Source organism: Odocoileus virginianus, chromosome 20, assembly GCF_023699985.2.
Source record: "Odocoileus virginianus isolate 20LAN1187 ecotype Illinois chromosome 20, Ovbor_1.2, whole genome shotgun sequence".
Lineage (NCBI taxonomy): Eukaryota > Metazoa > Chordata > Mammalia > Artiodactyla > Cervidae > Odocoileus > Odocoileus virginianus.
Genome location: NC_069693.1, coordinates 45,497,184 through 45,515,452, shown reverse-complemented (window position 1 = coordinate 45,515,452; position 18,269 = coordinate 45,497,184). Strand labels below are relative to the sequence as shown.

Genomic DNA, 18,269 nt, shown 5'->3' with positions numbered 1-18,269 from the left:
TGGGCACATGTCAGCCTTGGGTTGCAGCCGTGACTGGCCACAGTCACCAGGCTACAGGAGGGCTGGCCTTCCAGATTCTTTGAGCCCACCCTCCTGGGAAAGGCTCAGGGCTTCTTGGTCATTGCCTGTGGGGCAGTGGGAAGCTGTGTTAGACTTTGGTCCTGCCACCCTCCAGCTCTGGTGCTTTAGTTGTGCTCCCCTCCTTTTTAAGCCCCAGTTGCAAGCGTATGAAACACACTGCATGGTTAGTTACTGCCTCTTTGAAAATTTCACCAGGAAGGATGGTGCTTCCTGGGGAGGAGGAGGCAAAACTGGGTCACTGTTGAAAGGGACTGAGGGCAGAGGGTCTGAGCACTATCCAGGAGGCTTCACCAAGAATATCTTCAAAGCCCTCACGTGAGTCGGGTACAAAACCAGGTCTTCGTCACCTGGAGGTGCCCACCCTTTGGACACTGCTGCTGCCTGTCTCCCTGGCTCACACTGCCCTCATTATTGCACAGACTGGAAGCACAAGGGTGTTCCCCTCCTGACCTAGCCACTGGTTCACTGTCATGTGTCTGTCCTGTCCCTTAAGTGTGGGCTGGACCTGGCAGCTTGCTTCTTAAGCAAAGTAGCATGCTGAGATTGGGTTAAAAGGTGCAGAGATCTCACTCACCCAGTGAAGCAGGTCACCATTTTGGAAGCAGCAGTATCAGTATCAGGTGCCTGGGACTCCTAGTCAGGGGAGCCAAGAAGCAGGGCAGCTCGTCCTGGACAGTGTCATGTGTTCCAGCTGGCCCTGGGCAGGTTCACAGGGGCTGCAAGGACCGAGTTAACGGTGGAGCGGCTCAGATGGCCCAGCCAACCACAAGCACTCCATGCCCTATGGTACTCTGTGCCCTGGAGAGTCAAGGGAGGTGAGAGAACTGGGTTCTGGGTAGGGAGTGGGGTCCGGGTAGAGTCCCACTGCTTTGTGACCTCACAAAGGCCATCCCCCTCTCAGCCTTGGCAGTGACACTGAATGTTCAGACCAGCTGTTTGCAAGAGTGGGCAGCAGACCCCTGGGGGGAAGGGTGGGGCCTGGGGGCTGATTGTGGGAAGGTACCAGAATGACGGACATGTCTTTGGAGGAGGGTTGAGAAAATAATGGGGAGTTTCTCCCCCCCCCCCCCCCCAGCCCTGCAGCCCGGTCCCCCCAGTGCTGCCTCTGGTGGAATGCCTGTGTCTCAGCACACTCAGTTGTGACTGCATGTATGCTTGTGTCTTACTGTATCTGTCTCTGATGTGAGCATGTGTGTGGTCAGTGTGTGGGACAAAACATGTTTGCCGTGTATGATAATGTGCACGTGTGTGTACATATGTGTGGCATGCTCTGCTCTTCTGGGACAGCAGTTCTCTGGGCTCACTTGTCTCATTTTTAAAAGTGAAAGACTTCCCTGTGGTCCAGTGGCTAAGACTCCACGCTCCCAATGCAAGGGGCTTGGGGTCCATCCCTGGTTAGGGAACTCTGCCACATGCTGCAACTACAGATCCCATGTGCGACAGGTAAGACTTGGTGCAGCCATTAATAAGTAAGAGAATGCTGCAGAGTCAAAGCGATGGTTTTTCACGTAGTCATGTATGGATGTGGGAGTTGGACCATAAAGAAGGTTGAGCGCCAAAGAATTGATGCTTTTGAACTGGTGCTGGAGAAGTCTTGAGAGTCCCTTGGACTGCAAGGAGATCCAGCTAGTCAATCCTAAAGGAAATCAATCCTGAATATTCATTGGAAGGGCTGATGCTGAAGCTCCAATACTTTGGCCACCTAATGCGAAGAGCTGACCCTGATGCTGGGAAAGCTTGAAGGCAGGAGAAGGGAAACGACAGAGGACAAGATGGTTGGATGGCATCACCAAGACAATGGACATGAGTGAGCAAGCTCCAGGAGATGGTAAAGGACAGGGAAGCCTGTCATGCTTCAGTCCGTGGGGTGGTAAGTAGTCAGACATGACTGAGCAACTGAACAACAAGAGAAATGCCAAATCCTGTAGGAAAATAGTCCAGTTCTGACAGCAGGGGTTCTGAGATAAAGTGTCCTTTCTAGGTTAGTCAAAGAAGCACCCAGCCCATGGGTGTAAGCTTGTGAAAGCCTTGTTAGCCCCACCACCTCCCGTTCTTGCAAATTTGACAGTCTCAGCGTGCCTTGCAGAGCCTCCAGAACAGGCGCACTGGGCCCTGGGGAGGACAAGGTGGAGGGTGTGGTGATGGCCTCGCCTGAGCAATGCGTCACTTGCACACAGCCTGGACATAGCTCTGCTCCCCTCCCAAGGCGCTGGGTTTTCTGGCACTTGGCTCGAGGCAACCTATCTGATGCTGAGGGGGTGAATTCCCAGAAGCTCAGAGCTGGTGCTGGGGGTGGAGCTTGTTCAGCCAGGCTTCAAAGGGTGAGTAGGAGCTGGCCAGTGGTGGGGAGCCAGTGCAAGCAGGGCTCTGTGGCTTGAGAAGCAAGTTGTCTAAAACAAGGATGCTTTATTGTTGCTCCAAAAATTGGTGATGTGAAAGCATTTAAAGAGATAAAGATTGTTATTGTTCAGTTGCTAAGTCGTGTCCAACTCTTTGCGACCCCCTGGACTGCAGCACACCAGGCTTCCCAGTCCTTCACTATCTCCTGGAGTTTGCACGAACTCATGTCCATTGACTTGGTGATGCTATCCAACCATCTTGTCCTCTGTCGCCCCCTTCTGCTGCCCTCAATCTTTCCTAGCATCAGAGTCTTCCAATGAGTCAGCTCTTTGCATCAGGTGGCCAAAGTATTGGAGCTTCAGCTTCAGCATGGGGTTAGTTAAATACATGAGGAAGGGTCGCTTCTACCCCGCTGGCCCCCTCAGATGCCCCCTCTGAGCACCCAGGGTGGACGGGTAGGGAGATGCATGCGGCAGGCCATTTCCTAAAGGACCAGATGGTGAGCATTTCAGGCTTTCCAGGCCACAGAGTATCCCTCTGCACTTTCAGGGTGAAGCCAGCTTCAGACCATCCGTGAACACACAGGATGGCCATGCTCCAGTAAAACTCTAGTTGCAACTCAGTGGCTTCCAGACTTGCCCCAGGGGTTGCAATGCCCCAGCCCCCTGCTGTCGGCCTCAGCATATGGAGATAGAGTGTCCCTTCAGGCTGCCAGAACAGAAACACCATAGACTAGGGACAGGGGGTGGGTGGGGCTGGGGTGGGCAGGGGGCTTATAAACACCAGATACTGAGTTCTCACAGCTCTGGAAGCTGACTCCAAGATCAATCAAGGTGCCAGCAGATTTGGTGTCTGGTTCACACATGGCAGAGGGGTGAGGGAGTGCTCTAGGGTCCCAGTTACAAAGGCAGTGGGGCTCCACACATGTGACCTAAGCACCTCCCATGACCCACCTCCTAATGCCACCACATTGGGGGTCAGGATTTCAACATACAAGTTTTGGGGTAGCACAGTCGATGGCATGAAAGACGGCGTTATGATGTAAAGAAAAGCAGTTACTAAAAAACCACACAGGAACATTTATTGAATACCTCTTTGAACATTTACTGAGCACCTACTGTGTGCCGGGCACAGTGCTAGGCCCAGGAACTCAGCTGTCAGGTGAGGCAGAGAATCCCCATGCCTGCAGTCTGAGGAGCCACAAGCAGGAAGGGCCCTAAGGGTGGGAAGCAGCTTGTAAGAACTAATACAAACAGATTTGCGTGGAAAAAAAGCTGGAGGGATAAACATCAAAGTGTTAACAGTGTTTCTGCCTGGGTGCTAGAATTTCCTTTTTTTTTTTTAATTGCTTATCTACATTTTTTAACTTTTCAACAAGGAACATGTGTTATTATTTCCTGTACAGCAGTAACAACAGAATATATGAAGGTGGGGATCTCACTTCCTGCGTCTGGCAGCCTGAGCTCTCGCCCCCCCACCTTCCGGGCCCTCCCCTGTCCCTGAGGCCTTTGTGGGCTGCTGGGCGAGGAAGGGCAGGTGGATCCTGCAGCCCAGCAGCCTCTCTTGAGCTCTGGAGAATCTCTCCACTAGTGCTGCATGGAGCTGCCCTGCCAGCCTCCTCTCCAGGTCAGCTCTGGAGCTGAGCCCAGGGTCACCCTGCAAGGCAGGGAGGAGCCTGCTGCTGTGAGGCTGTGGTGGAGATCCCAGTTGCTGTTTACTGCTAAGTCATTTTCGACTCTTTTTGCAACCCCATGGACTGTAGACCACTAGGCTTTTCTGTCCATGGGATTTTCCAGGCAAGAATACTGGAGTGGGTTGCCATTTCCTTCTCCAGGGGATCTTCCCAACTCAGGGATTGAACCCATGTCTCCTGCTTGGCAGGTGGATTCTTTAGCACTGAGCCACCAGGGAAGCGGAGACCCCAGTGGGTCCACTAAAATCTCTGGACCTCAGAGACTTGAATCCCCAAACTGAATTCTCTTTTCCCTCTCCCCCAGGGGTGTAAATACGAAGTTACTGTGGTGCTGTATGTGATGGTTAAGAGTTGAACTGTGGCTGGGTGTAAGCTCTATTCTATTGGTGGGCTGGGCAGCCCCTCCTCGTCTGTGAAACGGGGCTGCAGTGGGTCAGTTGCTACCACATCACAGTTAGCATGAACACATGCATTGGAAAGAGCTGTCCTCGGGGCTGGCAGGGGAGAGGTCGCAGTGAAGTTCCCAAGGCTGACCCTGAGCCTCTGGGCATGCCAGTATGGAGCTGGGTGCCCATCTGAGCCTCCACCCTTCTGGGGTTTTGCATTCTTAATCACATAAAACACAGAGAGGCCAGAAGCCTTGGCCAGGGTGCAAGTGGAACTGGGGCCTCTGCAAGCCAGTGAGCCCCCATGAGCCCAAGAGCACAGCTGATGAGCAACAAACATGGACTCTGGGAAGCCAGGCCAGGAAAGATACAGGAGTTGGAAGGCCCAGAGTGGCTCCAGGCCGGTAACTGTCTACAGAGAGAAGCCAGCTCTCCCACTGGCTGGTTTCTGAAGCTGTTTGGACCTGGGCCAGCTTCTAGGAGGGGGGACATGGAGGCTTGAGGCAGCAGAAAGAGGCACCAGATTGGCCTGCAAAGAATTCCCCTTTCTTGCAAATTGGGCACAAGGTCTTTGCCTTGCAGGAACCCCTGGGGTGTGAGCCTGTATCCCACTGCCAAGGATGCTGTCCTCTGCATCGCACCTGTGGAAAACCCTCCTCTGAGCCAGGGGTGCAACCTTCCACTTTCCACCTCCGCCTGGGCAGCATCTTTGTCCTGTTGTTGGTGGGGCTTCCGACCCCAGGATCTTTTGGAGTCCTGGTGACCAAGGCTCAGCCCAAGCTCACAACAGCCCAGTGTGCCCAAGACCTGGTTTCTGTTTCCCTGGCCCTTGGGTCCCTTTTCACCTTAAACCCTCTTCCTGTCTCCCACCATGGCTTTTGGCTAGGTCTGTGCCCTATTTTTAGGCAGAAACTGGCAAAGAAAATGGACTGAGAGGTGGCTTCTGCCTCCACCAAACACCTCCTCTTCCACACAGCTTCGCTTCAAGCACAGGGTGGTCCAAGGTGGGGTGAAGCTCAGGACAACAGAGGCCCCTCCCAAGGAGCCCAGGCCTGTTCTGATTCAAATGCAGCAGGCAGATGTGGAAGGACCCCAGACCCTGACCCTCAGTGTAGACACCCCCAGGACAGCAGGGGTTGTACTGGCTCCGGGACAACAGGCTCTGGGAAGGCAGACCAGTTGTTCCTGCGTCAAGTCCCAGCCTCAAGGCGCCCGGCACAGAGGGCGCCCAGCACATGCTTGCTGACTGAAGTGATGCCTCATTAAATGCAGCAAGGCCTGGGGTTGGGGTCTGAGGGATGGGGGGAGGTGTGGATCTGGTGCTAAACTAGGCCTCTACTGGGCCCTGGCTTCCCAGGGGTCAGCCTGCAGGGACCTGGGGCTCATGCTCAGGCCAGCAGAGAGCCTCCTGTCCTGAGCAGGTCTCCAAGCAGGGGGCCCCGTGGGGTTCTGGTCCACCCGTTTTGGACCTCAAACCTCTCGCCCTGGGGATTTGAACCCGTCGAAACGCCAGTATCTTCGAAGGGGAATGGGGACGGAGGGGGATGGGGACGAAGGGCGGGCTAAGGCCACCGCTCAGCGCCCACTCCTCCCCCCAGGCTCCAGTGCCCCCTCTCAGCCCGGCCCCGCCTAGGCCCCGCCCCTCCACTGCCCCCTCCTCTGTCCCACACTCTCTGACACCCCCTCCTGCAGTTCCCGTGCCGTGGCTGCTGCGGGAGCCACGTGTGCCCGCGCCAGGCTGGCGTGCGGGGAGAGAAGCGCGGCCACGCCTGGCCAGGCCATCATTTCCCCGCGCGGCCGCGGCGCCGACTGGCGGACAGCCGCCCCTCGGTGGGCCCAACCAGGTCCCGGAGCGCGGGAGCCAGGAGCATGAGCGCGGGCTCGGAGCGCCGGGCGGCGGCGGCCCCCGGGGTGGTGCCGGCGCCCTGCGCCTCGAAGGTGGAGCTGCGGCTGAGCTGCCGGCACCTGCTGGACCGCGACCCGCTCACCAAGTCCGACCCGAGCGTGGTGCTGCTGCTGCAATCGCAGGGCCAGTGGGTGCAGGTAGGGGCGCGGGCAGGCGTGGGGTGGGGGCCTGGAGCTGCGGACGCGGAAGCCGAGATGGATGTGCGAGGCTAGTGGGGTGCAGAGCAGGGTCACGGTGGGGTTACCTGGTCTAGAGATGGGTGCCCTGGTGCTGTGGGGTTGAAGTGTAGGGGCTGGGTTGGAGGCGGAGCCACGAGAGGGGCTCCAGGTAGAGGGAGGCAGCCCTGGAGTGGAGGGTGCGACCCCGGGTGCGGGTGGGGGCTCCGGGGCCAAAGTGAAACGCCCAGGCTTGAGGGTGCTGCAGGGTCTCTCTCTCCTGGGGGGCGCAGAGGGGAGTGGGGGACACAGGGCTTGGACCGAGGTCACGGGTCCACCTCGGGCCCGCGGGGCAGCCGGGAGCACCAGTCCTCCGCCGGGTCCGCATTCGAAGGGCGGAGACAGCGCACCGCGGGTCCCACAGGAGGCTAGCCGGGCGCTCCGGGAGCCAGGACTCCATCTCCGAGACCGGGACGCCCCGCCCGGAGGGCTCCCAGGCTGGCGCCTGGCTTTCGAGTTCGGGAAGAGTCGAGCCGGTACCGAGCGGCCACGGGGTGGCCTGGCGAGCGCGGCGCGTGCGGCCGGGGTCGGGGCAGCAGCGGACGATTCGCAAGTCTCGTGGACCTGGCTCTGGGCGCGTCCCGTCTCTCGGCGACGCGGGCTTCCCTCCGGTCCCGGGAGCGGCCGGGGCGCCTGCGCGGGGGCGGGCTCTTCACCCCAGATCTGCGCTCCCGGAGGGCGGGCCGCGGGACTGCTCAGACTGCTCTGCGCCCCACGAAGCGCTTTTTCCGCCACCATCTCACGTGAGACGCGTGGCCTCACCTCGAAAGGGCAAGAAGTCGGGGGCGAATAGGCGAAGTCGGGCATTGAGCCCCCGGAGAGCTGGGGGGCCGGAACTCGAACCCGAGTTCTCCCCAGCCTCCAGCGCTCCCCCTGCGACGGGTCTCTCCGCGCACGCGCGCCCCTAGCCTCGATGGCCGCATACAGCTCGGGCGGAGGTAGGGAGGATGTTAGGGGCACATCTGAGGTACAGCCGCTGAGGGTCGCATAGTCCTAGAGATGCGCTGCGCCAGCTCCCTGGACCGCACTGCTCCCTGGCTATGACCTTGTGCTGTTTTTTGTCATCTCTGGACCACCAGCCTCCTGGCCTGAGAAACCCTCCAGTCATCGACTTCGGGGGCAAAGGATCTGCTGGAGGGGCCCAAGCCCCCATTAGCCTTCATTGCTTGGCCTCAGCGCTCCGTGGGGGCATATGTCCTTTGAGAAAGCACATAAACACCCTCATCTTGGGTGTGGGAGTTTGTGCGACTGTGGAGCAGGGCACAGAAACCTACCTCCCCAGCCCAGATTGCACTTTGATGGTTTGGGGCCCAAGTTGGAGGAGAGAGCTGAACCAAGGGATTATCTCTGCAATCCCTCCCCCCCAACCCCCGACTCTGGAGTCTCCCTGCCTACCCACCTGGGTGCTGGAAAAATATCTCTGCTTTAAGGTTTGCCCAGCCAGGTTCTAATCCAGCTCTGTCCCTGACTTGGGGTGCCCTTGGACACCCCTTCCCTTCTCTGAGCCTGCTTCCCCATCTGTGGCGTGGGGATGGAGGAGGCTGTGGGGGCACAAGACGAGAAGCTGTGGCCTGTGGGGGCTAGAGAACTGCGCCTTTATCTCAGGGAGGGAGGTGCCCAGGGTTCTGGGGAATGACCCCCCAGGGGACAACCGGAAGCCTCGAAGCAGAAAATGGGTCTTCCCACAGCACAACCTGAATGCAAGTCCTCCAGGACCACCCAAGGGCAGGTGGGTGAGACAGGGGACTCCGGAGGCTACAGCAGAGGCACGGGGTCTCCGGGCAGCACCCCGGTAGAATCTTGTCCCCCTCCTCCAGGGCTCTGCTCACCCAGGGCCGCTTGCAGGTGGGCAGAACCGAGGTGGTCCGGAGCAGCCTGCACCCGGTCTTCTCCAAGGTCTTCACGCTTGACTACTACTTCGAGGAGGTGCAGAAGCTGCGCTTTGAGGTCTACGACACCCATGGGCCCAGCAGCCTGAGCTGCCAAGAGGATGACTTCCTGGGGGGCATGGAATGCACTTTGGGGCAGGTGGGTGCCCTGTCCCCATGCTCTCAGAGGAAAAGGGCAGCATGGGCACCTCAGCAGGTGCAGTGGTGATCTGGGGACAGCAAGATTATGCACCAACTGTGTACCAGGTGTTCTGCCTGACTCCTAGCTCCTTCTAAAAAACTGTCTTTTAGTTAATTTAAAAAATGTAATTTGGAACTGGGTAATATAGTCATATGGATCTAAATTCAGAAATTATAACAGGCATGCTCTGGGTGTCTCCCTCCTGCCCTGCCCCCAGGTTCGTTACATCCTTCTGGAGAGAGGTAGTCTTATCAGAGCAAAGGGACATATAGTTTTTTCTCTATATATACACTTTTAAAAACACAAATGACATACACTGCTCTGCAGCTTGCTTCTTCACTTCCATGACATAAGGGAGCCCTTCCCTTGCCTGTCTCCATGGCAGTGACTGGTCTAAGGGACCCTGCATCCTCCAGTGAAGTCATTCCCATTAGCTCTATGATTGTCAGTGAAACAAAAGGTCTTGCCTCCAGCCAAACTGCTCAGCGCAGGCTCTGGGCAGAACACTCCATGTGTCACACATTCGATTCTCATGAGTACTCTGAGGGCTTTTTAATGAGGTATAATTTACATACAGTAATATGTGTAGACCTCTAGGGTTGGGATTGATGGGCTTAGACAGTTGTACACACCTGACCACCACCCAGATCACATAGCACATCTTTGTCATCCAGCATGCCCCCCTCCCCCTATAGTTTTGTCTGTTCTAGAACATTGCGTCCGTGAATCACACAGTATGTTCCCATTTGTGTCCGACTTCTTTTCCCCAGCATGAAGGCCATGTGACTAATCTCTATTGCTGCCTGGGGCAGAGACGGTGGGGTTGAGCCTCTGTCAGATAAGAGGACTGAGATTTCAGCAGGGTCCACCCAGTGCTGGCCTCCCACTTCCCTCACATGCAGGGACACACAAGCACTGACATCCATGTGCAAACACGTGTGCACCTATGGGTGCAGATCCATGGACACATGTATGGACATGTATGTCTGGATATACACGTAAACTCTGGATTATGGGAAGGCCCAGTGCCACCAGGTCTGCAGGGCCGGCCAAAGGTTTGGACCCTGACTTCAAATCCCAGTGGTGGCCCTTGAGTAAGTCCTCGACCTCTGCCTGAATCTCCACTTCCTCACCTGGGTGGTGGGTTTGGGGAGCCAGGCCACCAAGGGTGATTGGGGGCATTGGGAGGGAGACTGGGAGACCTCGGGTAGTGTTAGAGTCCTCAGAGAAGGTGCGGACCCTCCCTGACCCTCTGACTTCCAGATAGTGGCCCAGAAGAAGGTGACCCGGGCACTGTTGCTGAAGTTCGGCAGGAACGCGGGCAAGTCCACCATCACGGTGAGGCCCCGCCTTCCACCGGCCCCGCCCCTTCGTCACTGAGGCTGTGGGGGGACAAGGCCCAGGCTGCCCGGTGTCTAGGCACCTCCCATAGACTGGGAGACTGGGCGGCAGGGCGGAGAAGGGTTGAAGTGGGCCAGCTGAAGACCCTCCAGGGGTCAGGACCCTCTTTCCCCCTCCACCCAGGTGATAGCCGAGGACATTTCCGGGAACAACGGCTACGTGGAGCTCTCCTTCAGGGCCAGGAAACTGGACGACAAGGTGTGGGGTGCTCCCCTGGAGCCCAGCTCTCCCTTCTGTCAGGGGGTGTCCACGAGGAGACAGGTGGCCGCAGAGTGGAACGCACTCGGAGCCAGGGCGGCTGTGCTGCCGTCAGGGTCCTGTTGTGTCACTGCCCTTAGTTCATCCTCACAGCTTCCTGTGACAACGCTCAGGGGCTCTGGGGGGTCCCAGGGCAGACAGTGGAGGAATTGGTGGGAGACAGGCTCTGGGCTGGAAGTGCTGGGGAGCTAGGGAAGCTCGAGTGGGTGTAGGGGGTGGAGATGCTCTCAAGGAGGGCTGGGCCCTCACACCCGGAGAGTGGCAGAGCCTGGCCCCCAACCCCGCTTGCCAAGCTCATCCTTTGCTCCTCTGGCAGGACCTCTTCAGCAAGTCAGACCCCTTCCTGGAGCTATACCGGATCAATGATGATCAGAGTGAGCAACTGGTGTACCGGACGGAGGTGCGGGGTCCCCGCCAGGCACCCGGGGGTAGCGTGAAAGCACAGAGGAGGCTGCCCCTGACCCTCCTGGCACCTCCCTGCCCGCTGCGGCTGTAGGGGTCTTGATCCCCAACACCGCCATCCCCCTTTGAACAGGGAGCAGCCAGGCGCGGGTGGACCTTGTGTCCTAGGGTCAAGGATCTGCATTTGTTGTGACTACCTGCCCATGAAACAAGATCCCAGTGACAGCAGTGGGAAAGCGTTTCCTTTTGAGATAAATTGAGTAAAAAAAAAAAAGGCTATGTAAGGAAAGGAGTCCAGGTGGTCCCGGAATGTGGAGGAAGCTACAAAGGGGGTTCTGGATGGAACGAGGTTCGGAGATGCAGCTCTGGGCTCGCAGGGTCCTGCCTGGAGCCTGAGGCCGGGCCCCCTGAGCCGCCCGCCCCTCCCGGCCCACAGGTGGTGAAGAACGACCTGAGCCCTACCTGGCAGCCTTTCAAGGTGTCTCTGAACAGCCTGTGCAGCTGTGAGGAGTCGCGGCCTCTTAAGGTGGGTGGGGCTTTGCGCCTGGAGAATGGGAGTGCGGCTGGGAAGGGGCGGGGCGGGCGGCTGGGGCGGGGCCAGCCCCGCCAGACCACGCCCCCTTGGAGTTGAGACGTGCGGGGTGGGCGGGGGTACTGGAGAGGAGCGGTGGGGAGGGGGCGGCCTGCCTGCAGGGCCATGGAGACGCCCAGGCCTGGGACCCCAGAAGGGCAGGCGGGCTGAGTCCCGGGCTCCCCAGGGCCTCGTTTGGGATTACGACTCCCGCGGAAAGCACGACTTCATCGGAGAATTCTCCACCACCTTCGAGGAGATGCAGAAAGCCTTCGGAGAGGACAAGGTGAGCCGGCCTGTCCCTCAGAATGCTCTGGGGCCCTGGCCCTGGGCTGAGTTCCCCAAAAATGCTTGTGATGGCTTTAGAGAGGCTAATGACAGAGCATGACAGCCACGCCCACTAGGTGGTCAGAGTAGGGATCACCGGCCTGTGTTGGACAGACTGACGCCGATGGGCAGGGCTTCAAGGCCTCCCCGGCCCCTTAGGGTGGGGTGTTGGGCGCTGGCACTCTGGGATGGGGGTCTCTGCCTGTCCCTGTCCCCCAGGCCCAGTGGGACTGTGTGAACTCCAAGTATAAGCAGAAGAAGCGCAATTACAAGAATTCTGGGGTGGTCATCCTGGCAGACCTGAAGGTGAGCCTCAGCCCAGGCTGCAGACCCTCCCCCGCCCACCCACAGTATGAGGTTGGGGGGCAGTCCTGCTGCCACCTGAGCTCTGCAGAATAGCAAGTTCGGCAGTGGCAGGCCACTCCCTGGATCTCCCCCATTGTCAGATGGACTCAAGGGCTCTTGTGCCCCCAGTGCATGGAGGTGGGTTGGGGGAGACAAGAGAATAAATGGTGGGTGGAGATGGACATGCAGACAGCCTGAGGGCCCGAGAGGCAGGGACTGAGGCTGCTAGGCTCCTGCCTGCCCCAGCTGCCCTGGGGGAGGGCAGGTCCCAGCAGCCCCAGAGGCCCTGCCGTGAAGCCCCGGCCTCAGTCTCCCTGGGGTGGGGACCCTGAAAGCTCTACAGGGTGTACTCGTTCCTGGACTACGTCATGGGCGGCTGCCAGATCCACTTCACGGTGAGTCTGCACTCTCCACACCGCCTGTGGGCTGCATCCCAGAGGATGGGGGGGTCAGCGCCTGGCCCCACTCAGAGCCCCTTTGACACCTGGGGTGGATGTGTGCAGAAAAGGCCCTTCTGCAGGGCCTGCAGACCCCTTCCTTGTGACCCCTCCGAGCTTCTTCAAGTGACAGCCAGAAAGGCCTGAGGGTGGTAACTGGGCAGGAGGACACACGGGGACCCCATCTCAGAGCTTGCTCCTCCCAGGCCCTGCCCAGCCCCTCCCCCCACCCTTGACTGCAGGAGGAGGTGCTGAGGGTCCACTGTGACTGCTCTGGCTCCTTGGGGTCCCTGGCTGGTGTTGCAGCAGAGGTGCTGGCTGCTCCTGGTGACCCAGGAGCTTTGAGGTTGGCCTGTCCCTTCTCTTGTGATCTGGCCAGCACAGCGTCCGACCCTTGGGCTTACATCCCCAGGGTTTTCTCACATCCCTGGGCAAGCGGCTTCCCCAGGCCTCGATGTCCTTAGCTGTCAGATGGGGTGCAGCTGCCACCCAGGCCAGGAAGGAAGGCTTCAGGCTCATGATGCCGTGGCCTCTGCAGGTGGCCATTGACTTCACGGCCTCCAACGGGGACCCCAGGAACAGCTGCTCCCTGCACTACATCAACCCCTTCCAGCCCAATGAGTACCTACAGGCCCTGGTGGCTGTGGGAGAGATCTGCCAGGACTATGACAGGTGCGCCGGCCTCCTGGGCTCTGCAGGGATCATAGGTCAGCGCCCCAGGGCCTGAGAGGGAGATGGGGCCGCCCCCCATGGGGATCCGAGTCCTTCTCGCAGACACAGAGCAGTAAACTGAGGCCATGGAGGGGCAGGGCTCTCGAGGCCTAGGGAGTGATGGGGCCAAGGTCCCTGCATCCAGTCAGCACTGCCCCTGCCTGCCTGCGAGCCTGATGACCTCCTCACAGCTCTGGGCCTTAGTTTCCCCCATGTGGTTCGGGGCACCTGGTTTCCTGGCTCTGTTGGTGTCTCCCCAAAGCCCCCGTTCCCTCAGTGAGGTCGGGGGGGCCCTGGGTGATGAGGTGGCCTCTCTTCCAGCGACAAGAGGCTCTCTGCTTTGGGCTTTGGAGCCCGGATCCCTCCCAAGTACGAGGTAGGAGAAAGGCCGGGTCCCAGGACCCCAGGGGAAGCAGGGCCATGTGACGGGCAGTGGGGCAGGGGGTGGGGACCTGTCTTTGACCTCCCGACACTAGTGTTCTCATCAGCCCTGTGACCCTGTGAGGAGAAGGGGGACATTTGCCTGGAATTTTCCACTTAGAAACTGTGTCTGACTGGCTTAAGCAGAAAGTTTGGGGGTTGGGGAATTATTGGCTAATACATCTCAGAAGCTCCGGGTCCCGCTGGATCCAGGGCTGGCCTTCTGCCCTCTGTCCCCAGTGACCCCCTTCCACGAAGGATATGTCACATGGTGGCCCCGGGGGCTCCAAACCTACCTCTCTCAGTAGTTGGGGTGTGGGGTGCTAGGAGGTGGACCCGCTGACCAGTCCCTTCTGCCCAGGTGTCCCATGACTTTGCCATCAATTTCAACCCCGAGGACGATGAGTGTGAAGGTAGGAGCGTGAATGGCCCAGGGTGGGGGTGCGCTGGGGCCGTGCTCACACTCCTCCCCCCACAGGGATCCAGGGTGTGGTGGAGGCCTACCAGAACTGCCTGCCCAGGGTCCAGCTCTACGGCCCCACCAACGTGGCGCCCATCATCTCCAAGGTGGCCCGCACAGCTGCGGCCGAGGAGCGCACGCACGAGGCCTCTGTAGGTGCCTAATGCCAGGGCGGGTGTGTGAGAAAGGGCTGCCGGCCGCTGGGGAGGAGGAGGGAAGGGTCAGGTCGGGCGGGGCCGGTGGGCGGGGCCGGTGGGCGGGGCCGGGAGGTGGGGCGGGGGAGGCCGAGGGCGGGAAGAGGGGCCGGAAGCCGGAGCCCCGGGTGTCTGAATCGAGTGAGGACGGCCGTGGACACGCCTCGAGGGCCCCAGAGCTAGTGAGTTGAGCGCTGCTCTCTGCCCAGGAGATTCTCGCCCTGGAGGCTGATCTGCTGTCTGTGGTTGTTGTACATCTACTGTTATTTTGTTTGCATGGTCTTTCTTTTCTTTTTTTTTTTTTTGGCTGCACTGTGTTAGCTTGTGGGAATTTAGTTCCCCGACCAGGGATTGAACCCAGGCCCGGGGAAGTGAAAGTGCCCAGTCCTGGTTCACTGGACTGCCGGGGAAATCCCTCTGTTCTTAATTCGCACAAGTGGTGAGACGCTAAAGGCTGCCTCCTATATTAGGGTTCTGTAGACCTGCCTGAGGCACGACGACTCTGTTGCCTTCTTTTAACCTTTTATTCTGGGGAAAAAAAAAAGTCAACTTCATGGAAGAATAACGCAACACCTTTGGCCCATCCTTTCCCTGGACTCACTGGTCAGCGACTTCTTGCCCTGTTGCCTCCTCCTACTTCTCTTCCTCCCCTGCCCCCATCTACACACTGGTCCTGTCTTCTCTCTGAATTGCTTGAAAGCAGGCTGCTGGCCTCCTGAACTCCGCCCCCCCCCCCAAGTTCTTGGTGTTGATCTGCTCACAAGATCCCGTGCAGTACCGCTTTGCAGTCTCACATCGAAGGCGACCCCCTCCTCTTGTCTCACCCCAGCATCCATCCGTCCCCATGTGTCCTTGTTCCTCACTGTCCCAGGACCTGTCCTTCCTGTGTTCTGGTCTCCTGATCTGTTTTTTTCCCTTTTTTTGGCTGTGTCCCTCAGTATGTGGGATCTTAGTTCCCTGACCAGGGATTGAACCTGCAGTGAAAGTCCACTACACCACCAGGGAAGTTCCCTGTGGTGGGACTGGGCTGTTGCTCTCAGCCTTGCTCCATCCTTGGGACTTGCCATCGCCCAGTCCCTGGTGGTCCCTGGTCCCGCGCCCTAAGTGGGGGTGGTTCTCCCAGACACACAGCCCCCAAAGGCAGGGTCACAGTGTCACCTCCCACCCCTTCTTTCCTCAGATCCAGGCGTTCTCTTCTACAGTCACTGCACAAGTATCAATTTCAGGTGGCTTAATTTAGATCCAATACTTTAGTCTATAAAATATGCTCCAATTGCATTAATTGCCAAAAAAATAATAATTTTATCACAATATTATTTCTGGTGTAGAATCCAGCCTGGAGTTAAGGATTACATTCAGCTTTCATGTTCTTGTATTGTTTTGAAGCAAGTTTTAGACACAAAATTTCATCTGTAAATGTCAGTATAAACCTCTGAAAGAGGTACAGTAGGGTCCCATTATCACATCTAAAGACAGCGTCAGTTCCCGAGTATTAAGTGTCCAGCCGTCTCGTCCACACCATGGTGGATTTTCCAGGAGGCACAGGGTTAAAATAAGGGGCTGGACCTGACAGTGTGGCCATCCTGCTGGGGACCCCTCCCTTCTCCTACAGGGTCCTCTTGCCACCCCCTGGTTAGGCGTGTGCATACAGTAGGGTCCCCTGCTGGAGTCTACTGACCACGCCCTTGTGGTGGCCTTCATGTCCCATCTGATTCCTCTGAGAGGGGTTAAACTCTGGGGGCCTCAGGTCTGCCTCTGTCCTTGCTGGGGCTCAGACCCTTCATCTTAGCTGCATGAGGTGGATGTGGGTGGAGGCTGGGTGGCATCTGGAACCCCCTTCCCTGAGCCTCCTCTTGAACTTTGCCCTCACCCGACTTCCTGTCCCGTGGAGAAGCCCTGTCCCTTCTGGCTGATGCCTCCTGGGGCCCCGACTGCAGTGGTCCCCGGGTTCAAGTGATGCTTCCATTGCAGGCGGTGATGGTGTGCTGTTTGCACTGCTGGCAGATGCAGGGCTGTGAGGTCTCAATGGGTGCTGCCCCCCTCTGGGGGTGGGAGGAGGGTGTGTGGGGCTCAGGGCTGGGCCAGGCACTGTGGGAATCCACCAGCCCTGGACAGGAGACTAGCAGTCCCCCTGGTCTGGGGGCTCAGAGGGGGTCCCTGGGAGAGGGTGCCCACTTGGCTAGAGCTGGGCGGGCTAGTGGATAGTCTGGCCGGCCTTCCAGCACTGGACCTCCAGGGTGATTTTTGCAGCTCTTCTGTGTTTTCTCTCGACCAGGTTTTTAGTAATGATTGCTGAGTGGTTTCGTTTTTTTCACACTGAAAACGGACCTTTATTTGAAACAAGCCCCAGTCTGTCATGTGCAGACACACTGGGCACCGGGCCAGGCTGGGCCAGAGTGTGCTGTTTGAAATTTCAGTGTCTCTTTGGGGTGTGGGAGCCCCTCCCCACCCAGGGCTGATGATCCCTTCTCCTCTGGCCTCAGACCTGGGTCAACCCCAGCTCCCCTAGCCTCAGTGTCCCCACCTGTAAGGTGTGGCCATATCCACCTTCAGGTTAGAGGGAGCACGTGGTCACAGCTCACTGTGATTCCATGTGTGTGTGTGTACACCTGTGTGCATGTGGTACGCTTCTGCGAATACATTTTTAGAAAAGCTTGGCAACCGTGGTCACCCCCAGGCGGTCTGGTTGGTGGACTTGGGGTACAACTGGGGGAGATGCAGCGGCCCTGCAGGGTCCCTGCGGCCCCTCCTCCCCTGTGCCCCAGCAATACTACATTCTGCTGATCCTGACGGACGGCGTGGTGACCGACATGGCAGACACACGTGAGGCCATCGTGCGCGCCTCCCACCTGCCCATGTCCATCATCATTGTTGGGGTGGGCAACGCCGACTTCACCGACATGCAGGTGCTAGACGGTGACGATGGTGTCCTGCGCTCCCCACGCGGCGAACCCGCCCTCCGCGACATCGTGCAGTTCGTGCCCTTTCGGGAGCTCAAGAGCGTGAGTGCCCGGCGGGTCCTTCGGCAGCATTGTGGGGGCGACAGGCACTGAGCCCCTGCCCCATCCCGAGCAGTTTCAGCCCCTAGAAACCTTTGCACTATGAGAAGTGTCACATGGACACCCCAGAGGGCAGGGTGCCCCTCAGGCAACCTCCTCTCTGGCTTTCAAGCCTCTGTGATGCAGTAGGAACTGTGTGTCACATGGACACACACTCGCAGCTTCATGGGAGGACCTGGGCATCTGAGGGGCCTCAGCCACTCTGCCCCGTGCCCACACCCACCCAAAGGGCCATCTGTGCCCCCGCAGTGTCAGCAGGGGTGGACTGTCCAGCCACCGCAGTCTCAACCTTAACACAGGCTCACCTACCTGCCCACTTGGTAAATTCCTGGTTGTGGTGCCTGGAGCCGGGGGCTCTAAGGAAGGGGGCTGGGTGTGCGTAGGTGGGAAAGGGGGACTAGGGGACGGGAAGCTGGCTGGAGGCACGTTGTCCCCACACCCAGGCGTCCCCCGCGGCATTGGCCAAGAGTGTGCTGGCCGAGGTGCCCAGGCAGCTGGTGGAATACTACAGCCACAAGGAGCTGCCTCCGAGAGACCTCGGTGCCCACGCCTGAGAAGCCAGCTTGGGCTCTGCTCTCTGAGGACCCATGGGGTGGCCAGGATTGTGTCCACCGTCTGCCTCCAGCATCCTCCACCCGACTCCCCAGGGGCCTCCCATATTGCAGCCCAGGCCCACCCTCAGCTCCTGTGACCCTGCTGCCTGGTGGGCCAGCCCCCAGGCTGAAGGGTGAAGAGGTCCCAGGGGCACACCTAACCCTACCCCAGCCTGGTGGGTGGGGAGGGGGCTGGGGGACAGCTCTTTTGCTTCTGATCTTCACTGGGGAGAGTGAGCAGGCAGTGCCCTGTCTCTGAGAAAACTCTGGTCCCCCAGACACCTGTCCCTGCAGCCAGATTCCTCCTGGTCCCAGCTGCATCTGCCCTTGTCTCTCTGTCTGTGGGGTCTGCGGGGGTGGGGGAGGGAACTTAGGCAGAATAAAGTGTCTTGTCCTTGCA

At 58.7% G+C, this 18,269-nt stretch overlaps 1 protein-coding gene across 4 annotated transcripts; it reads left to right on the top strand.

The window, feature by feature from the left end:
* Nucleotides 1-6,177: 6,177 nt before the first annotated feature.
* On the top strand, nucleotides 6,178-18,269 carry CPNE7 (copine 7). Of its 4 annotated transcripts, none has more exons than XM_020885286.2 (15): nucleotides 6,178-6,543; nucleotides 8,467-8,649; nucleotides 9,955-10,029; nucleotides 10,216-10,290; nucleotides 10,667-10,750; nucleotides 11,189-11,278; nucleotides 11,511-11,609; nucleotides 11,870-11,956; nucleotides 12,331-12,390; nucleotides 12,971-13,104; nucleotides 13,465-13,519; nucleotides 13,925-13,976; nucleotides 14,042-14,175; nucleotides 17,124-17,219; nucleotides 17,720-18,269. In XM_020885286.2, the coding sequence occupies exons 1-15, from the start codon at nucleotides 6,370-6,372 to the stop codon at nucleotides 17,828-17,830; spliced, it is 1,509 nt and encodes a 502-aa protein (XP_020740945.1). In that variant the 5' UTR covers nucleotides 6,178-6,369; the 3' UTR covers nucleotides 17,831-18,269. The 4 variants fall into 4 exon arrangements, with proteins under 4 accessions (XP_020740945.1, XP_020740943.1, XP_070307491.1 ...); XM_020885282.2 differs by having other exon boundaries at nucleotides 6,183-6,543; nucleotides 16,983-17,219; XM_020885284.2 differs by lacking the exon at nucleotides 11,870-11,956 and having other exon boundaries at nucleotides 16,983-17,219.